This window comes from Chrysemys picta, chromosome 2, assembly GCF_011386835.1.
Source record: "Chrysemys picta bellii isolate R12L10 chromosome 2, ASM1138683v2, whole genome shotgun sequence".
Classification (NCBI taxonomy): Eukaryota; Metazoa; Chordata; order Testudines; family Emydidae; genus Chrysemys; species Chrysemys picta.
In genome coordinates this window covers 131,543,919-131,564,083 of record NC_088792.1, presented here as the reverse complement: position 1 = coordinate 131,564,083, position 20,165 = coordinate 131,543,919, and the positions used below count along the sequence as shown (strand labels likewise).

General features: G+C 43.2%; 1 protein-coding gene across 3 annotated transcripts in view; it reads left to right on the top strand.

The window, feature by feature from the left end:
* SEMA5A (semaphorin 5A) overlaps positions 1-20,165 on the top strand; it is a 635,454-nt gene that overhangs the window by 342,721 nt on the left and 272,568 nt on the right. For all 3 annotated transcript variants that reach the window (XM_042859868.2, XM_042859867.2, XM_065584224.1), the window contains exons 6-7: positions 13,990-14,088; positions 18,270-18,483. In XM_042859868.2, coding sequence (XP_042715802.2) covers positions 13,990-14,088; positions 18,270-18,483 — 313 coding nt within the window. The remainder of the gene's footprint in view (positions 1-13,989; positions 14,089-18,269; positions 18,484-20,165) is intronic.

Below are 20,165 nucleotides of genomic sequence, written 5' to 3'. Positions count from 1 at the left end.
GTGCAGACTCTGGGAGGGCGTTTGGGTGTGGGAGGGGACTCTGGGCTAGGGCAGGGGGTTGGGGCACGGGAGAGGGTTTGGGGTACCAATAGGAGCTGTGAAGCTGGCCCTCAGGGCAGTGGCAGCGTGCGGGGCCTCCCTGGCTGCCCATGCGTCTAGGGGCTGCAGGGACCTAGCGGCCGCTTCCGGGAGCCATGCCGAGCTAGGGTAGGCAGGGAGCCTGCCTTAGCCCCGGGCCCCCACTGCGCTGCCAACCAGACTTTTAATGGCCCGATCGGCAGTGCTGACCGGAGCCGCCAGAGTCCCTTTTCGACTGGGCATTCCAGTTGAAAACAGGTCGCCTGGCAACTCTAGGGTCACCCGGCCCTTTATACCGGTGGCCAGTGGCACGCAGCAGCAGAGGATGCTCGAGCCACTCTGATGGGTATCACTGAGGGAAAAAATTCTGATAACTGTGTGCAGGGCGCACGCACACCAAGAGTGGAATGGACATGTGCAACACATTTTAAAGAACAACAATTATGAACGGTCATTAACCATTTTTTCTGTTGTTTAGTGTATTAATAAAGTCAGAAGATAGCAGTGCTTTTGATTTCAAACCGCAGTCATATTCACCATTCACAGTCTGGAATGGAAAAGGAAACACAATATGACCCTTTAGTATTCAGGGTTGACAGCACCCAATCCCAAAATGGTTCCCAGGAGGAAACACCCCTTTCCCTTGTCTCTGCTACAGGGGCTTCTCCAAAACCATCAGGAGTTAAACACACAGTTTTGTCTGGCAGGTAGGCCTTATTAGGAACTATATAACCTGCTAGCCTTGCCTGGGTGTGGTTGGGGAGTTCAAATTAGCTAGACAATCAACAAGTAAATACTTGAGCACAGATGGCTGAGAAAGTTGACTGTCTGTTCTTAAAACTGTTCATTTCTTTTGTTATAATTGCTATTGTGTTGAAAATAAAAACAAAACAATGAGTCTGGGACCTGAGAAGAAGAGGTTTGAGGGGGATTCTTTTTTTGGTGTATTCTGCTAACAAGCTAAGCCAGGAGTGGCCTACCTGAGCCTGAGAAGGAGCCAAAATTTACCAATGTACATCGCCAAAGAGCCACAGTAATACATCAGCAGCCCCTCATCAGCTCCCCTGCCCCCAGCACCTCCTGATCAGCTGTTCCCTGGCATGCAGGAGGCTCGGGGGGAGGGCGGGGAGAGGGGAGTGAGGCAGGCTCAGGGGAGGGGATGGAGTAGAGGCAGGGCCTGTGGCAGAACCAGGGTTTGAGCAGTGAGTACCCCCTGGCACATTGGAAAGTTGGTGCTTGTAGCTCCAGCCCGGTGCCTATACAAGGAGCCGCATATTAACTTCTAAAGAGCTGCATGTGGTTCCGGAGCCACAGGTTGGCCACCCCTGGACTAAGCCCATCAAGTGCGGAGCACTTTTTAATTTTGTTTGATCATTCACAGGGTCTGGTTACAGAGAGAGAATTTGGTCTTTACTTACAGGGCCCAGGTTTTATGTACAAAAGGAGGCTGTGCTGGTGGAACAGGGAGCTCTGCTTGTGTGCCTGTGACATGCTCTTTCTTTCCACTCACACTACAGAAACCCTTCTGTGGGACAGCTGTTAGTTTCTACCTCTATGCAGTTGGACAACAGAGAATGAGGCCAGGGAGCTGGCTTCACTTCTATAACTTCCCTTCTCCTCCCGCACCCTGAAATCCAGTGGAGAAAGAGAAAACAAATTAATTACTTTTACCTGAGACTGCTTCCCTTTTCATTGCCGTGGAACCTGTTTTACCAGAGTAGGGGTATAAGGATTACCAGGGACAACTGGGCAGAAGGACTCGTTTGCGTTTCTGCTGGAGCTCTGCAGTCCAGGTGGCAGCAGGGAGCCAGTGGGTCCAGGTACTAAAACAGAATGTGCAGGTTAAGAGGGGCCTCAGGGAAAACCATATTTTTCCTCCTGCCACAATGGAAGAATGAGTGGGAAGTCTTCACAATTGAAAATCGTGGCATTTCCTCTCTTATGTAGTGTAGGAGAGAGTGAGGGCCAAAAATATTTTGCCAAGAGGATGGGCCACTCTCAGGCATGCCACTGAAGAATGGATTTACACTCTGTTGAGGAACTCCATTGGTTACTGGATTATGGAGACTGAGATGCTACCTTATTTGCAGAAAAGGAACCTGCATAGAATGTTGCCTCCAGACTTTATTGATAATTGTCACACTGAGCTTTGTTAGAAGCCAAGGAGGGAAACAATTTGGAGGGGAAAATATATAAGGACATTATCACATATGGCAGTTTAATGCATAGTTGGCTTCAGAAAGCTGATAGTAGTTACTTAAACTTCATAGAGTTACCCACCTTACACTGCTTAAAATAACTAGTGGATCAAGGAGTGAGCCAAATAAAATGTCATTATGGCCAGCATGTGTTAGCATTTCATAAGCTCCATAGAAGTCCACATGGTTAAAAGGTACTAAAGCTGGCCATTCAGGTTGGCACCTGCAGCAGGGATTGTTGTAAAGCAAGGAAATAAATATGAGAGATAAAGGGAGAAAATAGAGCAAAAGATTAAAAATAACCTGCAATGGATTCATTTTTTCATGCAATTATTTAAGGCTCTAAGGGGCCAGTGCATGAGTGTCTGGGCTCTTCACAAAAATATTTAAAAACATAAAAATCAAATATAGACATAGCTGAAATAGTAACCTAAAAGAATGAATTTGCTACAAAGAAATAAATATCTGCAACCAGATTGCCCTCATATTGTCAAGTTGGTATGAAAATGAAGTAAAACACCTGGCCAGATAATAGTTGAAACCTTGGTATAAATGTTGTTAGTCTGCTTTATATTTTTGTAAAATCAGAGAATGCATGGTAAATGAATTCCTCCCCCCCCCCCCAAAGATTTTGTACAAGGAAGCAGGAAAGCAAACTAGTGGGTAAAAAGTCAGTTGCAGAATAGATCTATGTGAAATAAACCCACTCAAAACTGTTCTTGAAATCTGATGCATTCACAAAGGCCACCCTTATACCAAACACTGCCATTTCATACAGCAAGCCATTGTAATCCCCTAAAGACATCCAAGACTCCTGAATTTGAACATCCAAGTGAACCCATATAGTTAGGTTTGTCTCTGAACCCTGCAAACTGACTCTGGAAGGTTCACATGACTCTATAACGTAATAGTTTTTCCAATTTTGTTTAGCTGTTGCTATTTTTAAAAATATGGGTAAAATAGCTAATTGTAAAGAAAGTGTGCCTTGGTTCATCAAAAGATAATGTGTTTTTTTATTCTCTCCCAAAGTGTGATTTTTTTCTTTTAAATATTGGTTCATTTAAATGTGATTCCTTATAAAAATAGCACCAGGATGAATTTGGGCCAATGTCAAATCTACTTTGACTGCAGAGGGGGCTTACACAAGGGATGAATTTGACCCAAAATCTTTTGCTTACCATGTTGTATTATATGAATCATTGAAAAGTTGGCACAGTGATTGAGAGCAGAAAACGAAAGAATCTTGCAAATGTTAAGAATGTCAGTGTTGAAAATGAACATTATTCTTCTTGAACACAGAGTGGGTGCTCAGCGTACAACTAATTTTATCTCAGAGCTATTTCAGCAGGCTGTGAAGTATGAAGAGGAGAGGTGAATAGGTCTGATGGGTTGTAATATCATAGCCCACTTGCTTTCCTACACTTACATTCCAAGGCTTGCTGGGATAGCAAAAGATGAAAAATCTCCTATTGTTTCTGTACATACCACTCTTGTTAACATACTCCATCAAAAGAAACAAAGATGGCATTCCATTTACCCTGATTAAAAAACAAAATCTGCAGTAAGGGAAGTGTCCAAAGCTTTAACCGTCACTTTTAATTGCTGGAAAGGCCCATAGTACTGTCAAACTGCTCTGTAGTTTATTGATATTCCTGACTTCTGTTTGGTTCAAAACATTTTTTTTTTTTAAGTTTTGGTGAATTTAAGGTAAAGGTATTGTGTGAGGTTTTGGAACTCAGTCTGAATTTTTTTAAACTTTATTTTTATTGTTTTTATATAAAAAACAGACACATAACAAAACAAAACAAAATATAAATACATGCACCAGATGGAAATAGCATATAAATAACAAAATTCAATGTTCATTATCTGTAAAACCTGGAAAACAACCAAACAAAAACAAACAACTAAACAAAACCCTGAATCTGTATAGGTCATGCAGGGCATCAGTTACTGAAGTGACTAAATAGATAAATAAGTGAGAGTATAACCTATGAGTCATAACCTGAGTATTGGGGATTAATATATACTAAACTGCAAACGTGTGCAATAGTTTCATGTGTGAGAAGATATCCTCCTATTTTTTCCAAGAGTTTCTATTGGACAGAGTCATATTTTCCATAAATCCAGAAGTAGAGAGCTCACTAAACCTGTTAGTGTATCAGGGAAGAATTGTAGATTTCCATTTTCTCAAAATAACTCTTTTGGCCACTAAAATAATCACTGCAATCAATTTCTTAATGTTAACTGATAATACCAACTCATCCAGAATCTTTAAAATAAACAAGCTTGGAGAAGGAAAGATAGCAACACAATTTCTGAGAGAGCACTGAATATGGTGTTTCAGAACACATGCATCATTTGACAAGAATAGAGGATTTATGAAAGGTTGGCCTGTAGCTCTTTGGCAACACACAGTGAACATTGGACATGCAGTCTAGCCTTAAACAAACATTCTGGAGTCCAACAGTATCTGTTTAATACCTTGTTCTGGAAGAATCACAAGGATAAAACTTGAAGTATCTTTTACATTAAGCCAGATATCCTCCCAGGTTTCTGTTGTGGTAGTAAGGCTAAGTTCTTTTCCCCATTTTTCTTTGAGACTATGAACCATTAAGCAACCTATAAGTAATTTTTGCAAGGAGACTTTTGATTCCATATTTCTTTACATGTTTTTCTAGAAGTGAGGGAGTTGCAACAGATCAGTTGTCCCCTATTCTTGCATGAATCCTTGAACATTTCCGTTGAAAGAAGGAACTGTGAGACAGCGGTAGCTGATATTTTAGACTTGTAAATGAAGGCCAGTATATCATCTTGTATTATGTCTCTAATTTTTGTTAATCCTTTTTCTATCCAAACTGTCTTAAGCATGGGGTTGGCCTTGATCGTGAGACATGGGGTATTTCATAGTGGTACAGGAAGAGAGTTGGTAAGATTGGATGCTGTAATCATCTTAATGCGTTGCAGAATGCCCCATGTAGATGCAAAGACTGGATTTTTCCGTAAGGGTGTGAGTAGCCTCTTAAGATATATAAAAGAATGGCATAGCTAAGGTTGTTGTTTTTTTCCAATATGAAACCAGGCCGGTACATATACAGAGCAGCTGGCGGGGAACCATCTTACAGTAGGACACATTTGGAATACTAGATAATGTAGATACAATTCTGGCAACCCCATACTTCCAGTTGTCCAGGATTTTTTAAGGGTCTCATGTGACAAGGCTGTTTTATATCACATAGAAATTGCATGATAGGCCTATTTATTCAAACAGAGAGCAAGGGAGAGGCGTTGAAAGGCAATAGGCTAATGCTATAAGTCAATCTTGAGCAGATATTCATTTTGGCTATTTCTCTTTTCCCTAGTAAGCATAGAGGGAGGAGATGCCAGTTCCCTATATCCATGGAAATTTCTTTAAATATATAGCCCATATTTATAGATAAAAAATTGGGAAGATTAGAACAAATTTTAATACATAAGTTATTTCCTTGCATATTTGAAATGGAAAATGCTTAAACTGAGAAGAATCTGGTCTTTTTGTGTATATCCATTGCCTGTGATTTATTCGAGTCAATGCGAAAACAAGAGATTTTTCCAAGAACATCAATTATATTTAAGGCTGCAAGTCTGTCACGGAAGTCATGGATTCTATGACTTTCTGGGACCTCCGTGACTTCTGCAGCAGCCGGTGCAGCTGGCTCCGGCCCCTGGGTCAGCTGCACCAGCTGCTGTTGGGCCAGTCTCGGGCCGCAGCACCCCCATCCCCCCCAGCAGCAGCAGCGTGGGTCCCGGGCCGCCACCTCCCCCGCACCCAAGCAGCACTGGCAGGGGTTCCAGGCTGCGCACCGCCGCCTGGCCCCCCCTCCCCAGCACTGGCAGGGGTCCCAGGCCACGCGCCGCCACCCTCCCCCCCAGCACCCTTGTGGGTCCTGAGCCATGTACCACTGACTGCCCCGAGCACTCTTGGTGCATCTGGGCCGTAAGCCGTCACCCCTAGCACCCTCAGCACCCCCGGGCCGCACACCATCTCCCCTAGCACCCAAGATTTAGTCAGGGGTATATAGTACAAGTCATGCACAGGTCACAGGCTGTGAATTTTTGTTTACTGCCTGTGACCTGTCCCTGACTTTTATTAAAACTACCCATGACTAAAACGTAGCCTTAACTATATTCAACAGTGATAGGATTGATGAGTGTGGATTCTTCAACAGCACAAAAAAGTTATCAGCATACAAACTGATTTTGTATTCTTTCCTGTTTATAGTCACACCTTCAATGCCCGAGTGCTGATGTATGTACGCTGCCAGTGGTTCAAGAGAGACATTAAAAAGGAGGGACAAAGAGGGGAGAGCCCTGTCATGTCCCTTTTTCTAGTTGAAATGTGGAAGAAATAATTTCATTAGTTGATAGTGAAGTGAGGGAAGAGTTGTATAATACACTGACCCAATTCAGGAATGTTTGTCCAAATCCAAAGGGTTTTTTTAGGACAGCCATTAGATAAGTCCATTCAACTTATCAAAGGCTTTCTCTGCATTAGAAGTAAGTCTGTATAGGGAACATCTGACATCTGAGCTTGCTGGATCAAGTGAGTGATATATTTTTGTATTATCAGCAGCCAATTTTCCTTTAATGTCTGCAATATCTTTGAAAAATTCAGAATTACCTCCACTTGGACTGTAAATGATTCCAAGAATTAACTTTTTTGAGTTGAAACAGCCTTCAGAAAGAATGTATCTTCCTTTGGGATCAGACCAGGACTGTTTATATTGAGAAGTTATACTTTTATGAATTCAGGTGGATGTGTCTCTGTTCTTAGAATTCAATGTTTAATGATACTCAGCACCTACCAACATCTTCTTGATTTGATCGGCATTTATTTCTGCTAGATGAGTTTCCTGCAATAAAGCTACTTGGACTTTTTTGACCTGAGGTGTGTCAGGATTTTAATTCTTTTGGAAGGTTTATTAAGTCCCCTCAAATTCCAGGACCACACTCTAAGAAAATTCATGGCAAAGATTTAAATGATATAGAATCATAGAATATTAGGGTTGGAAGAGACCTCAGGAGGTCATCTAGTCCAGTCTCCTGCTCAAAGCAGGACCAACACCAACTAAATCATCCCAGCCAAGGCTTTGTCAACCCATGCTTAAAAACTTCTAAGGATGGAAATTCCACCACCTCCCTAGGTAACCCATTCCAGTGCTTCACCACCCTCCTAGTGAAAGAGTGTTTCTTAATATCCAACCTAGACCTCCCCCGCTGTATATTAAGACATAAAACCTTGTTCTAAAGATACATATTTTCCTTTGATATTGTAAAACCACATCTCTAGGATATGGTCTGTATTTATACATACTAGATACTAGTTAGTTATGAATTAATTTATGCTTTCAATTGAGCCTCTAATGGTCAGGTATAGAAAAAGATCTATAGTTAAATATCATATATCTTCCAAAATATATTTGTCACAGAAAACAAACAACAAAATTAACAGATTTAAAACAAGCCAGCATGTTCAGATCCCTGAAGGCTTCAGTTCCAACTGCTCCTCCCCTCCCTATATTATCTAATCATAGTCTAAACATCTCTACATGCAAATATATTTTAAATTGGATATTACCCTGTAAATACTATTGGGTATTCTAGAACATGTATAATATATTTCTACCTACAGAAGTTTTTGTATATCTATATATACACACATATACAGACTCATCACATGTACATTTACAATTGATTTGATAAATCAAATATAAATTAGTACAAAATCTAAATATGAAAAATACAACAATATAAAGAAATCATATTCATAGTATGTCAAATGCCCTGCACAAGCTGAATAACTAGGGCTATTCAAGGTTTAGGTTATAGTCTACTTTACATGTCAGGAGTATGGACTGTTCCAAGGGACTTGTGGTTACCCTAACACAATCCATCAGAGGCAGAGCTAGTGAAGAGATTCTATCTAGCAGTGCAAGCTGGGATGAGTAGTGCAGCTAATACTTCAGTCAGTAGATGGTGCTATAAACCCCAGTTTAGGGTTAAATTATTACTCTATGCATTGCAGTGCTATACAGTTGTGATTGCTCAGTTCCAAAGGAGATCAAAAGAAGAGTTCCGCCTAACTTGTTAACTGCTAGGAGTGGGAAGATGGTATAAGTGAATATTACCATATCTACAAGGATACATAGGAAAACAAGTATGTTTTTTATGATGATAAAAACATTCTGCTATTTTTGGGCAAATCTGGTCTCAATCTTTGAAGTGTCTGCCAAGCTTCAGAAGGGGTTTTACAAAATCTTGCAGAGCCTGTTAAATCCATAGTGAAGGTGGATGGGTACTTGATGCTATATCTGATGTTGGTCTCCCTCAGGAGTTACTTATGCCATTGAATACAGTCCTCTTTTTGATAAACTCAGCTGAAAAGTAAGGAAAGAAAAAAGGGATTTCTGGGTTTCCCCTTTCCTGGCAGGGTTCATTAACATTACTTTGTCATTGAACTTCAGCAGCTTGAAGATGATGGGTCTGGGCTTATCAGACTCCTGCCTTCTACTACCAGGCATTCAATGAGCCCTTTCAATATTGAATGGGGGTGGGTGAAGGTCCAATTTAAGTATGTCAGGGAGAGGTTTCTGAAGAAAGTTGATAATATCCATCCCCTCTAGACCCTCAGCAGTGCCCAAGAGGTGAAGATTGTTTCTCTGAGATCTGTTTTCGTAGTCATCCTGTTTTTCTTCCAGTTTGAGTAGTCTAAGCTTTAAGGGGGCAGTTTCTTCTTTAATTTCACTGGTTTAAATGGCAATCTTTTGTAGCTCATTTTCCAAGTGAGCCATTGGGGATTTTACATCACATACATCTTTAGAGAGACCATGAATATCTTTTGAGATTGAAATCCAGTCAGTCTGTGAGGAAATCTTTCAGTTCCACAATATCCTGGGCTAGGTTCTGTTGTGGCCTTGAGATCTCCCCCTTTAGCTGCTTAGGTGATTCAGGCTTAGGTCTTTTATTGCCCCTCATTTTTTTCATTGGAATCCATATTCAACAGTTTGAAGTTTATCCAGTGGATTAATGTAAAATTTTATGGCAGAAATTTATTGCCAATTTGCTAGGAAAGTAATTATTAGAGAAGAATTGGTATGTGGTGAGTGAGGTAGTCTGAGACTAGACAGCCATCTTTCTCATGAGTACCATGTGACCTCCCCAGTCTGAATTTGAAAATGTTAGAAAACCTTAAATTTAAGAATTAAAGACTTTTAAAAATTAAATTTTAGTTGAACAGTAGGTTACCTGAGAGACTCATGCACTGGGTTTTGGTGTTTTTTGTACATGGTGTTGAAGAAAAGAGTACTAATGATTATTCATGATCTGGATGATGGGATGGGTTGCACCCCCAGCAAGTTCAGAGATGACACTAAGCTGGGGGAAGAGGTAGATATGCTGGAGGGTCAGGATAGGGTCCAGAGCGACCTAGACAAATTAGAGAACTGGGCCAAAAGAAATCTGATGAGGTTCAACAAGGACAAGTGCAAAGTCCTGCACTTAGGATGGAAGAATCCCATGTACCGCTACAGGCTGGGGACTGACTGGCTAAACAGCAGTTCTGCAGAAAAGGACCTGGGGATTACAGTGGAGGAGAGGCTGGATATGAGTCAGCAGTGTGCCCTTGTTGCCAAGAAGGCTAACGGCATATTGGGCTTCATTAGCAGGAGCATTGCCAGCAGATCGAGGGAAGTGATTATTCCTCTCTATTTGGCACTGGTGAGGCCACATCTGGACTATTGCGTCCAGTTTGGGGCCCCCCAGTACAGAAAGGATGTGGACAAACTGGAGAGCGTCCAGCGGAGGGCAACAAAAATGATTGGGGCCTGGGGGACATGACTTACGAGGAGAGGCTGTGGGAACTGGGGTTATTTAGTCTGCAGAAGGGAAGAATGAGGGCGGATTTGATAGCAGCCTTCAATTACCTGAAGGGGGGTTCCAAAGAGGATGGAGCTCGGCTGTTCTCAGTGGTGGCAGATGACAGAACAAAGAACAATGGTCTCAAGTTGCAGTAGGGGATATTTAGGTTGGATATTAGGAAAAACTATTTCACTAGGAGGGTGGTGAAGCAGTGGAATGGGTTACCTAGGGAGGTGGTGGAAACTCCATCCTTTTTAAGGCCTGTCTTGACAAAGCCCTGGCTGGGATGATTTAGTTGATGTTGTTCCTGCTTTGATTAGATGACATCCTGAGATCTCTTCCAACCCTAATCTTCTATGATTCTATAAAGGAATACACTTAAAACTCTTTGTGTTATGAGTCTTAATAGTTCCGTTCCTTTTGTTTTTTTACTCTGTTTAGAGCCTGTTCAGTTTACAAAGGCTCCTTTTCATGATTCGGGCCAAATAAACAGTGCTCTCACCAACACAGTGAGGGGAGATGGGACACTGGCCAGTGCCTCTTCTCTTGTAATCCTGCAAGGGCAGGGCAAGTTTCCACGGTTCTGGGCTGTTATGATGACCTCTGGAAGGCACTTTGTCACTGTGCTCTAATGGCCTCCTCCTGCTGTCATTGAAATCAATGGGACACTTTCCGTCCTGTGTGCAAGGAAGTATTGGGAGTACAGGGGAGGCTGCACTGAAATAAATGTGTTACAGTTGTATAGATGTATTAAAGATCAATGTTGAGCATGCTCCCTGCAGCTCACGTCAAGGTAATATGGCTTCCTGGCTTTTGCCTGCATAATAAGCAAAACATAGCCCTGGTAAAGTGACTGCAATTGCAAGGTCTTATATCAGGCCTGAATTTGGCCCACTGCCTCCAGCCATCACCACTCATGGGGTACAAATCCTTCCTTACCTCTCAGTGTAGCTCAGACACCATATGTATTAAATTTGTTCCTTTTTTAATTTAAAACCATGACTGCTGGATGTGCAACCACATGCACAATGCAAGGCAGTACCAGAAATTTGATAGTATACTTCAATGGGTCCAGATGGCTACCTGTTTGCAAAACATATGCACAACCGCATTTGATGTCACTGTTTGTAGCTAAAGCCCAGAAAATGGTGCTTTCTGCAGGATAACAAGGTACCTTTTCAAAGGGTGTGGATTTAGCTGCATGACCTCAGTTAACATCAGGAGTCACATGACTAAATCCCAGTGTGCTTTAAAACTTTACCCCAAGACCTTTTTGAGAATTAGAAGCAAAATGGAAAGCTGCTTAGCCTGAGGTGTCTGTAAGCTATTTTCTTACAAGCGTTTTTTTTTTTTGCTAGAGTTTTAGTGAATTCAAGCTGCAGCAGGAGTGTTTGTATCTTCTTGATTTACAATTCTAATAGATTTTTAGTATCGCAACAAAAAGCCTTCTGCCAGGGGATGCATACCTGAACTAGGGTTACCATTCGTCCGGATTCCCCTGGACATATCCGGCTTTTCTCAGTTAAAAATACCATTCGTCCGGGGGGAATTTGTAAATGTCCGGACTTCCTCCCTATGCAGAGTGCACGCGGCTGACAGGACAGCCGGCCGGATGGTGCCACTTGCACTGGGTTCCGGCAGCCAGAGAGAGCCCCTCCTCCGCTTCCCCCTCCTCTCCTCTGCAGCTGAGATCAGTCCTCTCCTCTCTCTCCCTCCCTGCCCCTCTCCCCCCTCCCTGCATTCGCAGCCGGCCGGCCGTTCACAACAGGCCTCCGGCAGTCTGGAGCTCCTCCCCCTGCCCAGCAGCACTCTGTGAGGGCAGTAACCGAGCTATGCGCTCCGTGGGGGAGCGCGGCAGCGTGTCAGGCTGCGCGTGGAGCCCGACACGCTGTTCTGAGCGGCATGGTAAGGGGGTCAGAGGGTCGGAGAAGGGGCAGGGAGGTTCTGAAGGGGGCAGTCAAGAGACAGGGAGCAGGGGGAGAGTTGGATGGATCAGGAGTTCGGGGGGGGGCTGTCTGAGGGTTGGGGGTGTAAGGTTGTGGGCAGTCAGGGTACAGGTAGGGGGTAGGGTCCTAGGGGGATCAGTTAGGGGACAAGGAACAGGGAGGCTTAGGTAGGGGGTGGGGTTCTGGAGGGCAGTTAGGAGCAGGGGTCCCAGGAGGGGGCAGTCAGGGGATAGGGAGCAGAGGGGTTTAGATGGGTCGGGAGTTCGGGGGGGGGGGGGCTGTCAGGGGGTGGGGAGTGGTTGGATGGGGTGTGGAAGTTCCTGGTGTCTGTCTGGGGGTGTGGGGATGTGGGGGGGTGGATAACGGTTGGGGCAGTCAGGGGATAGGTAGGGGGTAGGATCTTAGGGGGCCAGTTAGGATGGGGGGAGGGTCTCAGGAGGGGGCAGTCAGGAGACAGGTAGGGGATAGGGTCCTAGGGGGCCAGTTAGGATGCGGGGAAAGGTCTCAGGAGGGGGCAGTCAGGGGACAAGGAGCAGGGAAGCTTAATTTAAATTCCAATTTAAATTATTAGTTTATTTATTTATTTATTTTAACTACTGGATGTGGATGCGGACTGGCCGCGTATAGTAACCAGGAAAGGGCAGGTAGTCACGCCTGTACATAAATAGGGGGTGGAGTCCTGGGGGGCAGTTAGGTAGGGTTACCATACGTCCAGTTTTTCCCGGACATGTCCGGCTTTTTGGTCCTCAAATTCCCATCCGGGGGGAATTGCCAAAAAGCTGAACATGTCCGGGAAAATAGCTTTGCCGGCATCCCTGCCCCAGTCCCCTGCTTATATTGCAACTCTCGCAGGCTGCGAGCTGCAGGCAGACCCTGCGCCCCTGGCCGGGTGCTTCCACTCCCGGGCTCCAGCTGTGCTGGGGAAGCGCCCGGCCGGGGGCAGGGTCTGGCGGTCTGGGGGCTGCCCAGCAAACCGTGAAGCCGGTAGCACTCGGGCATCTGTTTCACAGCTGGGAGGGAGGAGGGGGAATGCGGGGCACTCAGGGGAGGGGGCGGGGTTGGGGCGGGGCTTTGGGGAAGGGGCGGAGTTGGGGCGGGGAAAGGGTGGAGCCGGGGTGGGGCCAAGGCCCTGTGGAGTGTCCTCTTTTTTTAATGAGGAAATATGGTAACCCTAACCTGAACCAACCATGAAAATTTTTGGTGGTATCTTAATTTTTCCAATTTCAGAGTCTAAACATAAATGTAATGGAGTAAAAAAAAATATATATCATAACTCCTCCAGGGTGTGCTTACATGTTATTTGAAGAGATGGAATTTTGGAGGCCATCTTGAGGAACCTCAGTGCTTGGAGAAATGTCTCTCCTGTGGGTAATTTAATATGCTTCTAATGTCATGCATTAAAGTAATAGGGCCAAATCCTCACCTGGAGATCTAGCTCATGAGGTATATCTATGGTAGCTTCAACGAATCCAAGGTAGTGACCCATTGACCACCCCTCACCCTGTGGCCTGGCCTGTCGTGAGATATAGCATTTGATCTTTTGGGAGTGACATTTTTATTCAAGGTGGTGTATATCACGTAAAAAGTTTAACTGGACCTTTAAAAATATTAATTTGGCAGATGCATTCAGTAGTGGACAGGTTTATTTGACTCTATTAGTGGCTTTTCTTAAGGATAGAATGGATTCTTGTACTATAGTTAGGAATTCAATCTAAGTACTTATTGATTTCTCACTCATCAGGTAAGTTCAAGCATTGCTTATTAGAGTTTTCACGTACGGTAACATAGCCCTGATGAATAATTCAAGTTTTAAATGGCCTCCCTCTCCTTTGCAGCATTGCTGAATACATTATTTCTTTTCTGCATCGCAGGAAGAATGCCAGAACTATATCCGTGTGCTTCTCGTTGGTGGTGACCGGCTCTTCACCTGTGGAACCAATGCTTTCACTCCTGTTTGCACCAATCGGACGGTATGAGTAAACAAATTGATCCCACATGTTCACAGAAATGATGACTATTGCCACTGTGAAACAAAACAGTGTTTTGTAGGGCTGTGCAGATTGGTAATGGGATATTTCACTTCTAGATTGTTAGCTCAGATACAGCCCTAGATAGTAACTGAAAGTAATCATCTATCTGACCTGTTGCCTGTGTGAGATGTTGAGATCTCCACAGTGAACAAGCTTCCACATCACCACCTTATTTGACTTTATTTAGTCCTCTTGTTGGGAGAAAGAGATTGAATCAGCTTTCAAGGCTGACCCAGCCTCTTACCTCTATAGAGATACCTTTCAAGCATGGATGAGGCATGTTGGTGTAGGGAAGTTTGCACTGCTGCTGCCTGTGCTGTGACTAATCAGAGTATTTCACTCTATAGGGTTGTCAATCTAACAACATTCAATATAAGCAATAAATGTGCATACATTCAAAATTACAGTCAATGAGACAGCTGTAACTGTAATATGCAAATCAAACAAAGATTGGCCAATTAAAAAATGAGACTTCGGGGCCTTAGCCTAAAATCTAAATACCTTTTACTAGCTTTTTTTCATATGCTTTTCAAACTTGTCAGAACAATTTCAAATACATGCAGCATGTCTTTAAAAATAAAATTAATTTTTAAAAGGTGTCGTAACTGCCATGTTTGCAGAAGATCAAAAGGGCTTAGTAATTTTTTTCAGCAAGAAAATACTGAGCAAATGTAGTTTTTTGTATTCCAGAGCACGTTCACAACCATGACTGTGATGTGTACTGAACCTTTCCAAATTCATCTTCAGGTTTTGGGAACAAACAAATATGTAACCCCACTTTCTTCCCTGGGTTACTTGGGATCAGGCAGCACTCACCTATGTGCCTGATGTTGTTGACATTATAGGAGATTCTGAGTATATGGTAATGTTGGATAAATGAGAATCCTCCATCCACCCTCTGTTGCAGTCCCTTTACTCCTAAAGGAAGTTAAAATTGGTGGTGCCTCCACCTGGCTGGCCCCTGTATACACACAATGGCGTGCCTTGGGAACCTCCAGGAATAAACCCCTTCAAATAGTAATAATAATAACAACTTGTGGCATGGGTCTAACTCATAACAGTTATAAATAATATACACTCAATATACTTAAATTAGAGCTAACACTCATTTACTTAACAACTTAAAGAAATAGGGAATAACAGACGATGATTAAATGTCACTACTGATTTAAATCCACAGGGGAGAAGTTGAATAAAATCAATTAACAAATATAGTATACAGCAATAAATGAAACTTATCTAACTGGCATTTACACTGCCATCATTTACCCCACCCCAGAGTGTACACTCCTCTGGATTTCAGAGTCCTAGACGCTTGCGTGGACGCACTTGAAGATCTGAAGCTGGAGACAGCACTCCGTGGGTTCTGTGTATCAGTCCAGCCAAGGCAACAAGCTGCACAGCCCCGCTGAAGGTTGGAGCTGGCTTCACCAAATGTCAGCAGCTCTTGGTCCTGGTTCGATGGAAAGATCACTCTGCCTCTCCTCAGACTCAGTCTCTCCGCAGTGCCCCTTCCAAGTACTTTCTCAACAGTGGGGGTTACTCACAGTTCCTTCACTGCAGGCCCAACTCAGTCAGCTCTAGGCAGAGCAATAGTGTCTGCCCTGGCTCTAGTGAAGCCACGAACAGCCTCTGAGGCTCTCTGCTTGATCAAAGCCCTTGCAGACTCTCAGAAGCAGCTTCTGGCTTCCTAGTAGCAGCTCCTGGTATGGACAGAGCTCCACATCAGCCATCTCACTCCTCTTCCCCAAATGGAGTCCACAGCCTGCTCTTCCTGCAGAGGGAAGTCTCTCACTCTCTTTCCCCAAGGCATCATGAGAGTTGTAGTCTCTAAGGCTAGATTGCAGCACATAGGCTTTTCCCCTGGAACACTCCCAATAAATTCAGAGGCCCCTCTAGTAAAGGATGCTTACAAACAAATATCTGCATCTTATCATAAAATCATGTCAACTGGTCATGGTTAACCCTCGGTTCCTGAACCTGTAAAAACTTATGCATGTGCTTAACTTTACACTTGAGAATAGTCCTATGGGAACACACACATTCCAAGAGTTAAACAAGTGTACCTGATTGCAGTATTGTGGTCAGTATTGTGTTACTTGACACAAGTTATAACTGCGGCCAGAGTGCAACCCGATTCCTGAGTTCTTGTTAAAGCCGGCCCTGGTTGGGGACGGGAGGGTGAGGGGGGTTGGATTGGTCTGGAGTTTGGGGGGGGGGCCAGTCAGGGGGGCAGGGGTGTGGAGCGGGGTTGGGACAGTCAGGGACACGGGGCAGGGGGGGTTAGATGGGTTGGGGGGTTCTGGGGGGTTGTCAAGGGGGCAGGGGTGTGAAGAGGGGTCGAAGCAGGCAGGGAGCAGAGGGGGTTGGATGGGTCGGGAGTTCTGGGGGTCCTGTCAGTGGGCGGGGAGTAGTTGGATAGGTCATGGGAGTCCCGGGGATCTGTCTGGGGGCGGGGGTGTGAATATGGGGTGGGGGTGTGGATAAGGGTCAGGGCAGTCAGGGGACAGGTAGGGTCCTAGCGGGGCAGTTAGGGTGGGGGGTTCTCAGGAGGGGGCAGTCAGGGGACAAGAAGCAGGGAAGCTTAGATAGGGGGTGGGGTCCTAGGGGGCAGTTAGTGGCAGGGGTCCCAGGAGGGGGCAGTCAGGGGACAAGGAGTGGGGGGTTTGGGGGTTCTGAGGGGGGCAGTCAGGGGTGGGAAGTGGGAGGGAGTGAATGGGGGCGGGGCAGGGCAGGGGTGGGCCTAGAGCGGGGCTCCTCCCTCCCCCCCCCCCCCCCGTGTCCTCTTTTTTGATTGTGCAAATATGGTAACCCTAGGTTATGGTAAAACCATGAAACTGACATCCCCTTTTTATTTAAGTTATTTTGTTGAATGTTTTCTTAGAATTTTACACCTCAGTATATTTCACAATATAGCAGTACACAAGAGATGAGATACACAGCCACATTTCAAATGTATTAAGTTTAACAGGGTGTCCAAAATCCACATTTGGGTGTATAAATCAGGACTTAGGTACATAAAATTGAGAGTCACAAAAACTTGGTGTGTGCATTCCATTGTGTAAAATTTGTATATCTAATGAATGTAATTGTGGGCCAACAAAAGTAAAGAAAGGTTGATGCAGATATGTACAGATAGATTTAGCTAAGATGATAATATATATTACTCTGATTTCTGATTGGTGTCAGCAACAAACCTCCAAATTTTTGGAAATGTTTATTCTGCTATTTTTAACACAGCCACAATTTATGGACTTAAAAGATGTCAAAAAGAAAATTATTGATTAAGGATATATCAGAGAGAGAGAGATAACGAGAGAGAGAATGTGTCAAGGATTAATTAAAATTAGAATAAACATCAAAATACCGCTGGCTGGAATATGGTGACCATTTATTGGTGTTTTGTTTTGTTTGTATTTTAAAAAATAAATCTGCTCAGTGTCAAACCTCTGGGAACATGTACACAATTTAAACTTACTGCACATCAATTTCCAAAATAGCATATTGGCTTTAAAACTGTGGTTTGTGGTTGAGTGTATTAGGGCCTACTAAATCATACCCTCAGTTCCATTGGGCTGGAAAGCTCATTGTTATTTTGAGCTCATTATCCCTGTGTCCTGGAAGACACCAACAAAACTAGAGGATAATGTTTCTGTGCCCTCTAGCCAATTGCTCTGTAACAGTTAGATCTATGAACTTTCACGACAAAAGACCTATGACCGTTGTACATCGAATATAGTTTTTGGCGGTATATCATCATTCTTTAATATATTAATGCGTAGGATAGGATATTACCAAGATACACACATCCTCATTTTTGTCACTTCAGAGGAGTGTCATATACATAATTAATTTTCTAAGTTGCTGCTAATAAATAACATTTTAAGTATAATTCTTAATTAATTAATGTAAATGTTTTCCTCACTGTGTTTCTTTGGATCTGAAAGATAGGAAGACCAGAAAGTCATTATATTTCTAACATGGGCCTGGAATAAAGAAGTGTGCTTGGCACTGTGTTATGGTAATATGAGACATTTGCTGAGCTTATGGTATTTTTCTTCACTGATGGTGTGGTTTGACTCATCTTGTCATGCTTATGTGATTTTTGTTGTCTTTTCCAGTTAAGCAACCTGACAGAGATACATGATCAGATCAGTGGCATGGCTCGCTGTCCATACAGTCCTCAACACAATTCCACAGCTCTTCTCACTTCCAGTGGGGAGTTATATGCTGCTACAGCCATGGATTTCCCAGGAAGGGATCCTGCCATTTACCGCAGTCTGGGGGCTCTTCCTCCTCTCCGCACTGCACAGTACAACTCCAAGTGGCTCAATGGTAAGTATTGACAAGCTTCAGTGCTTTTGATTTTGTTATACCTCATTTTCCCCTTATCTACATTCTTCAAAGCCTATCCTTTGAGTATGCATGGTTTTGAAATGGTTTTTACTTTAATAATTGTTTCAAAGCTTTCCAGTCTTTGGAATGTGACACAAAGCAAAGTCCATACATAATGCAGCTAACTGTACCTTGATGCAGGACTTTGTGGGTCATAATTTTAAAAGGGTCAACCTGTCTACTATTTATGCACATACAACAGTGTGTACAATATTGTTACTTGCATATGCAATCAATAGAAAATACATGCACAAACACACACAAATGTTTATGCTTTCATTACAGCAAAACACTTAGACAGAGGATGGCCACTCACGCATCCCCAGAATTCCAGTACTTCTGGGAACGACATGTCCTGCCCTCACCTGTGTGACTCCATCCCCACCAGTGTGAGGTCACTCCATATGGGAGCTGCCCTTTTGATGAGTGCACCGGCAGGGGCAGGGCAATGCGCTCTTCAAAATGGCACCTCCCCATCTGGAGCTGGACAAAATTATGTCCGATTTTGTCTCAGTACTGGATAGGAGACAAACCTTAGAAAAGTAGAACTGTCCAGCTTAAAATCGGACAAATGGCTTGCCTACTTAGGCACATGATTAACTTTAAGTATGTGAGTCTCATTAGCTTCAAGGCCTATATGTGCAAGATGTATAAGAGAAAATATAAATGCCATATTTTGAAATTTCAGCCCCAAAGGGACATTGTGCATCAGGGTAGAAATAATTCTTATTTGAAAGAGTTCTTTTAATTAACTGATCCTTGTAAAGTAAAACTGAACAAATGATATAAATGGGAGAGTACTTTGTTTAACTAACTGTTGATTCACTTTTCATACTTTGCACTCTTTAAGTCATGATGTTTGAGTTCTGGGTGCTTATCCAAACCACTTTGGTCTGGAAATCTTGATGTATGATCATGATGTATGAGCACTGGATGTATGATATTCTCAGTATACCAGGTAAATGAGGCAGTAGCAAAGTATGCATGTTTTCTGTAATAAATGTATATGAAACTTGCTTGATGAAAATATTTATGAAAAGTATTGTTACTGCTTCTGAGCCTCTGTTAGCCACTTTTAAAATCTGTGTACTGATGCTTTTTACAAAGATTAGTTCTGAAAATAACTGAAGCCTTGGTCTGCCATTCAGCATATTGGCCTGAAAAATTATATTTCAATAAATATTTGTTTTGGTTATTAAATACTTAAATGTTTTTCCATTGCTCTGTGTGATTCTTAAAAATGTATCTGTTAAATTATCATATAGACATCTATAATGAACTGGCCAAAGACTCATACAATTTTACTCTTGTAGCAAGTATTACCCAGATGGAATCAGGGAAGGGTGAAAATGCCTAAGAACTATTTTTCTGTGCTTATGCAGATATGAAACAGCCAAGCAGACCTTATTTGAACCATTTTAAACATTTCCCATGCATAAACCTGGCAAACTTCCCATTGACTTCAATAGGAGTGTGAGCAGTCCGATAGTTTGAATGCCAAATTTTAGTCTAGAGTGAATGTTTACAGCAGTTACAAATACATGAAAATAGATGTAGAGCAGAACCTTTAAGTCTAGGCACTTTCTGACAGCACTATACTTCTGTGTATGTGTTTAATGTTT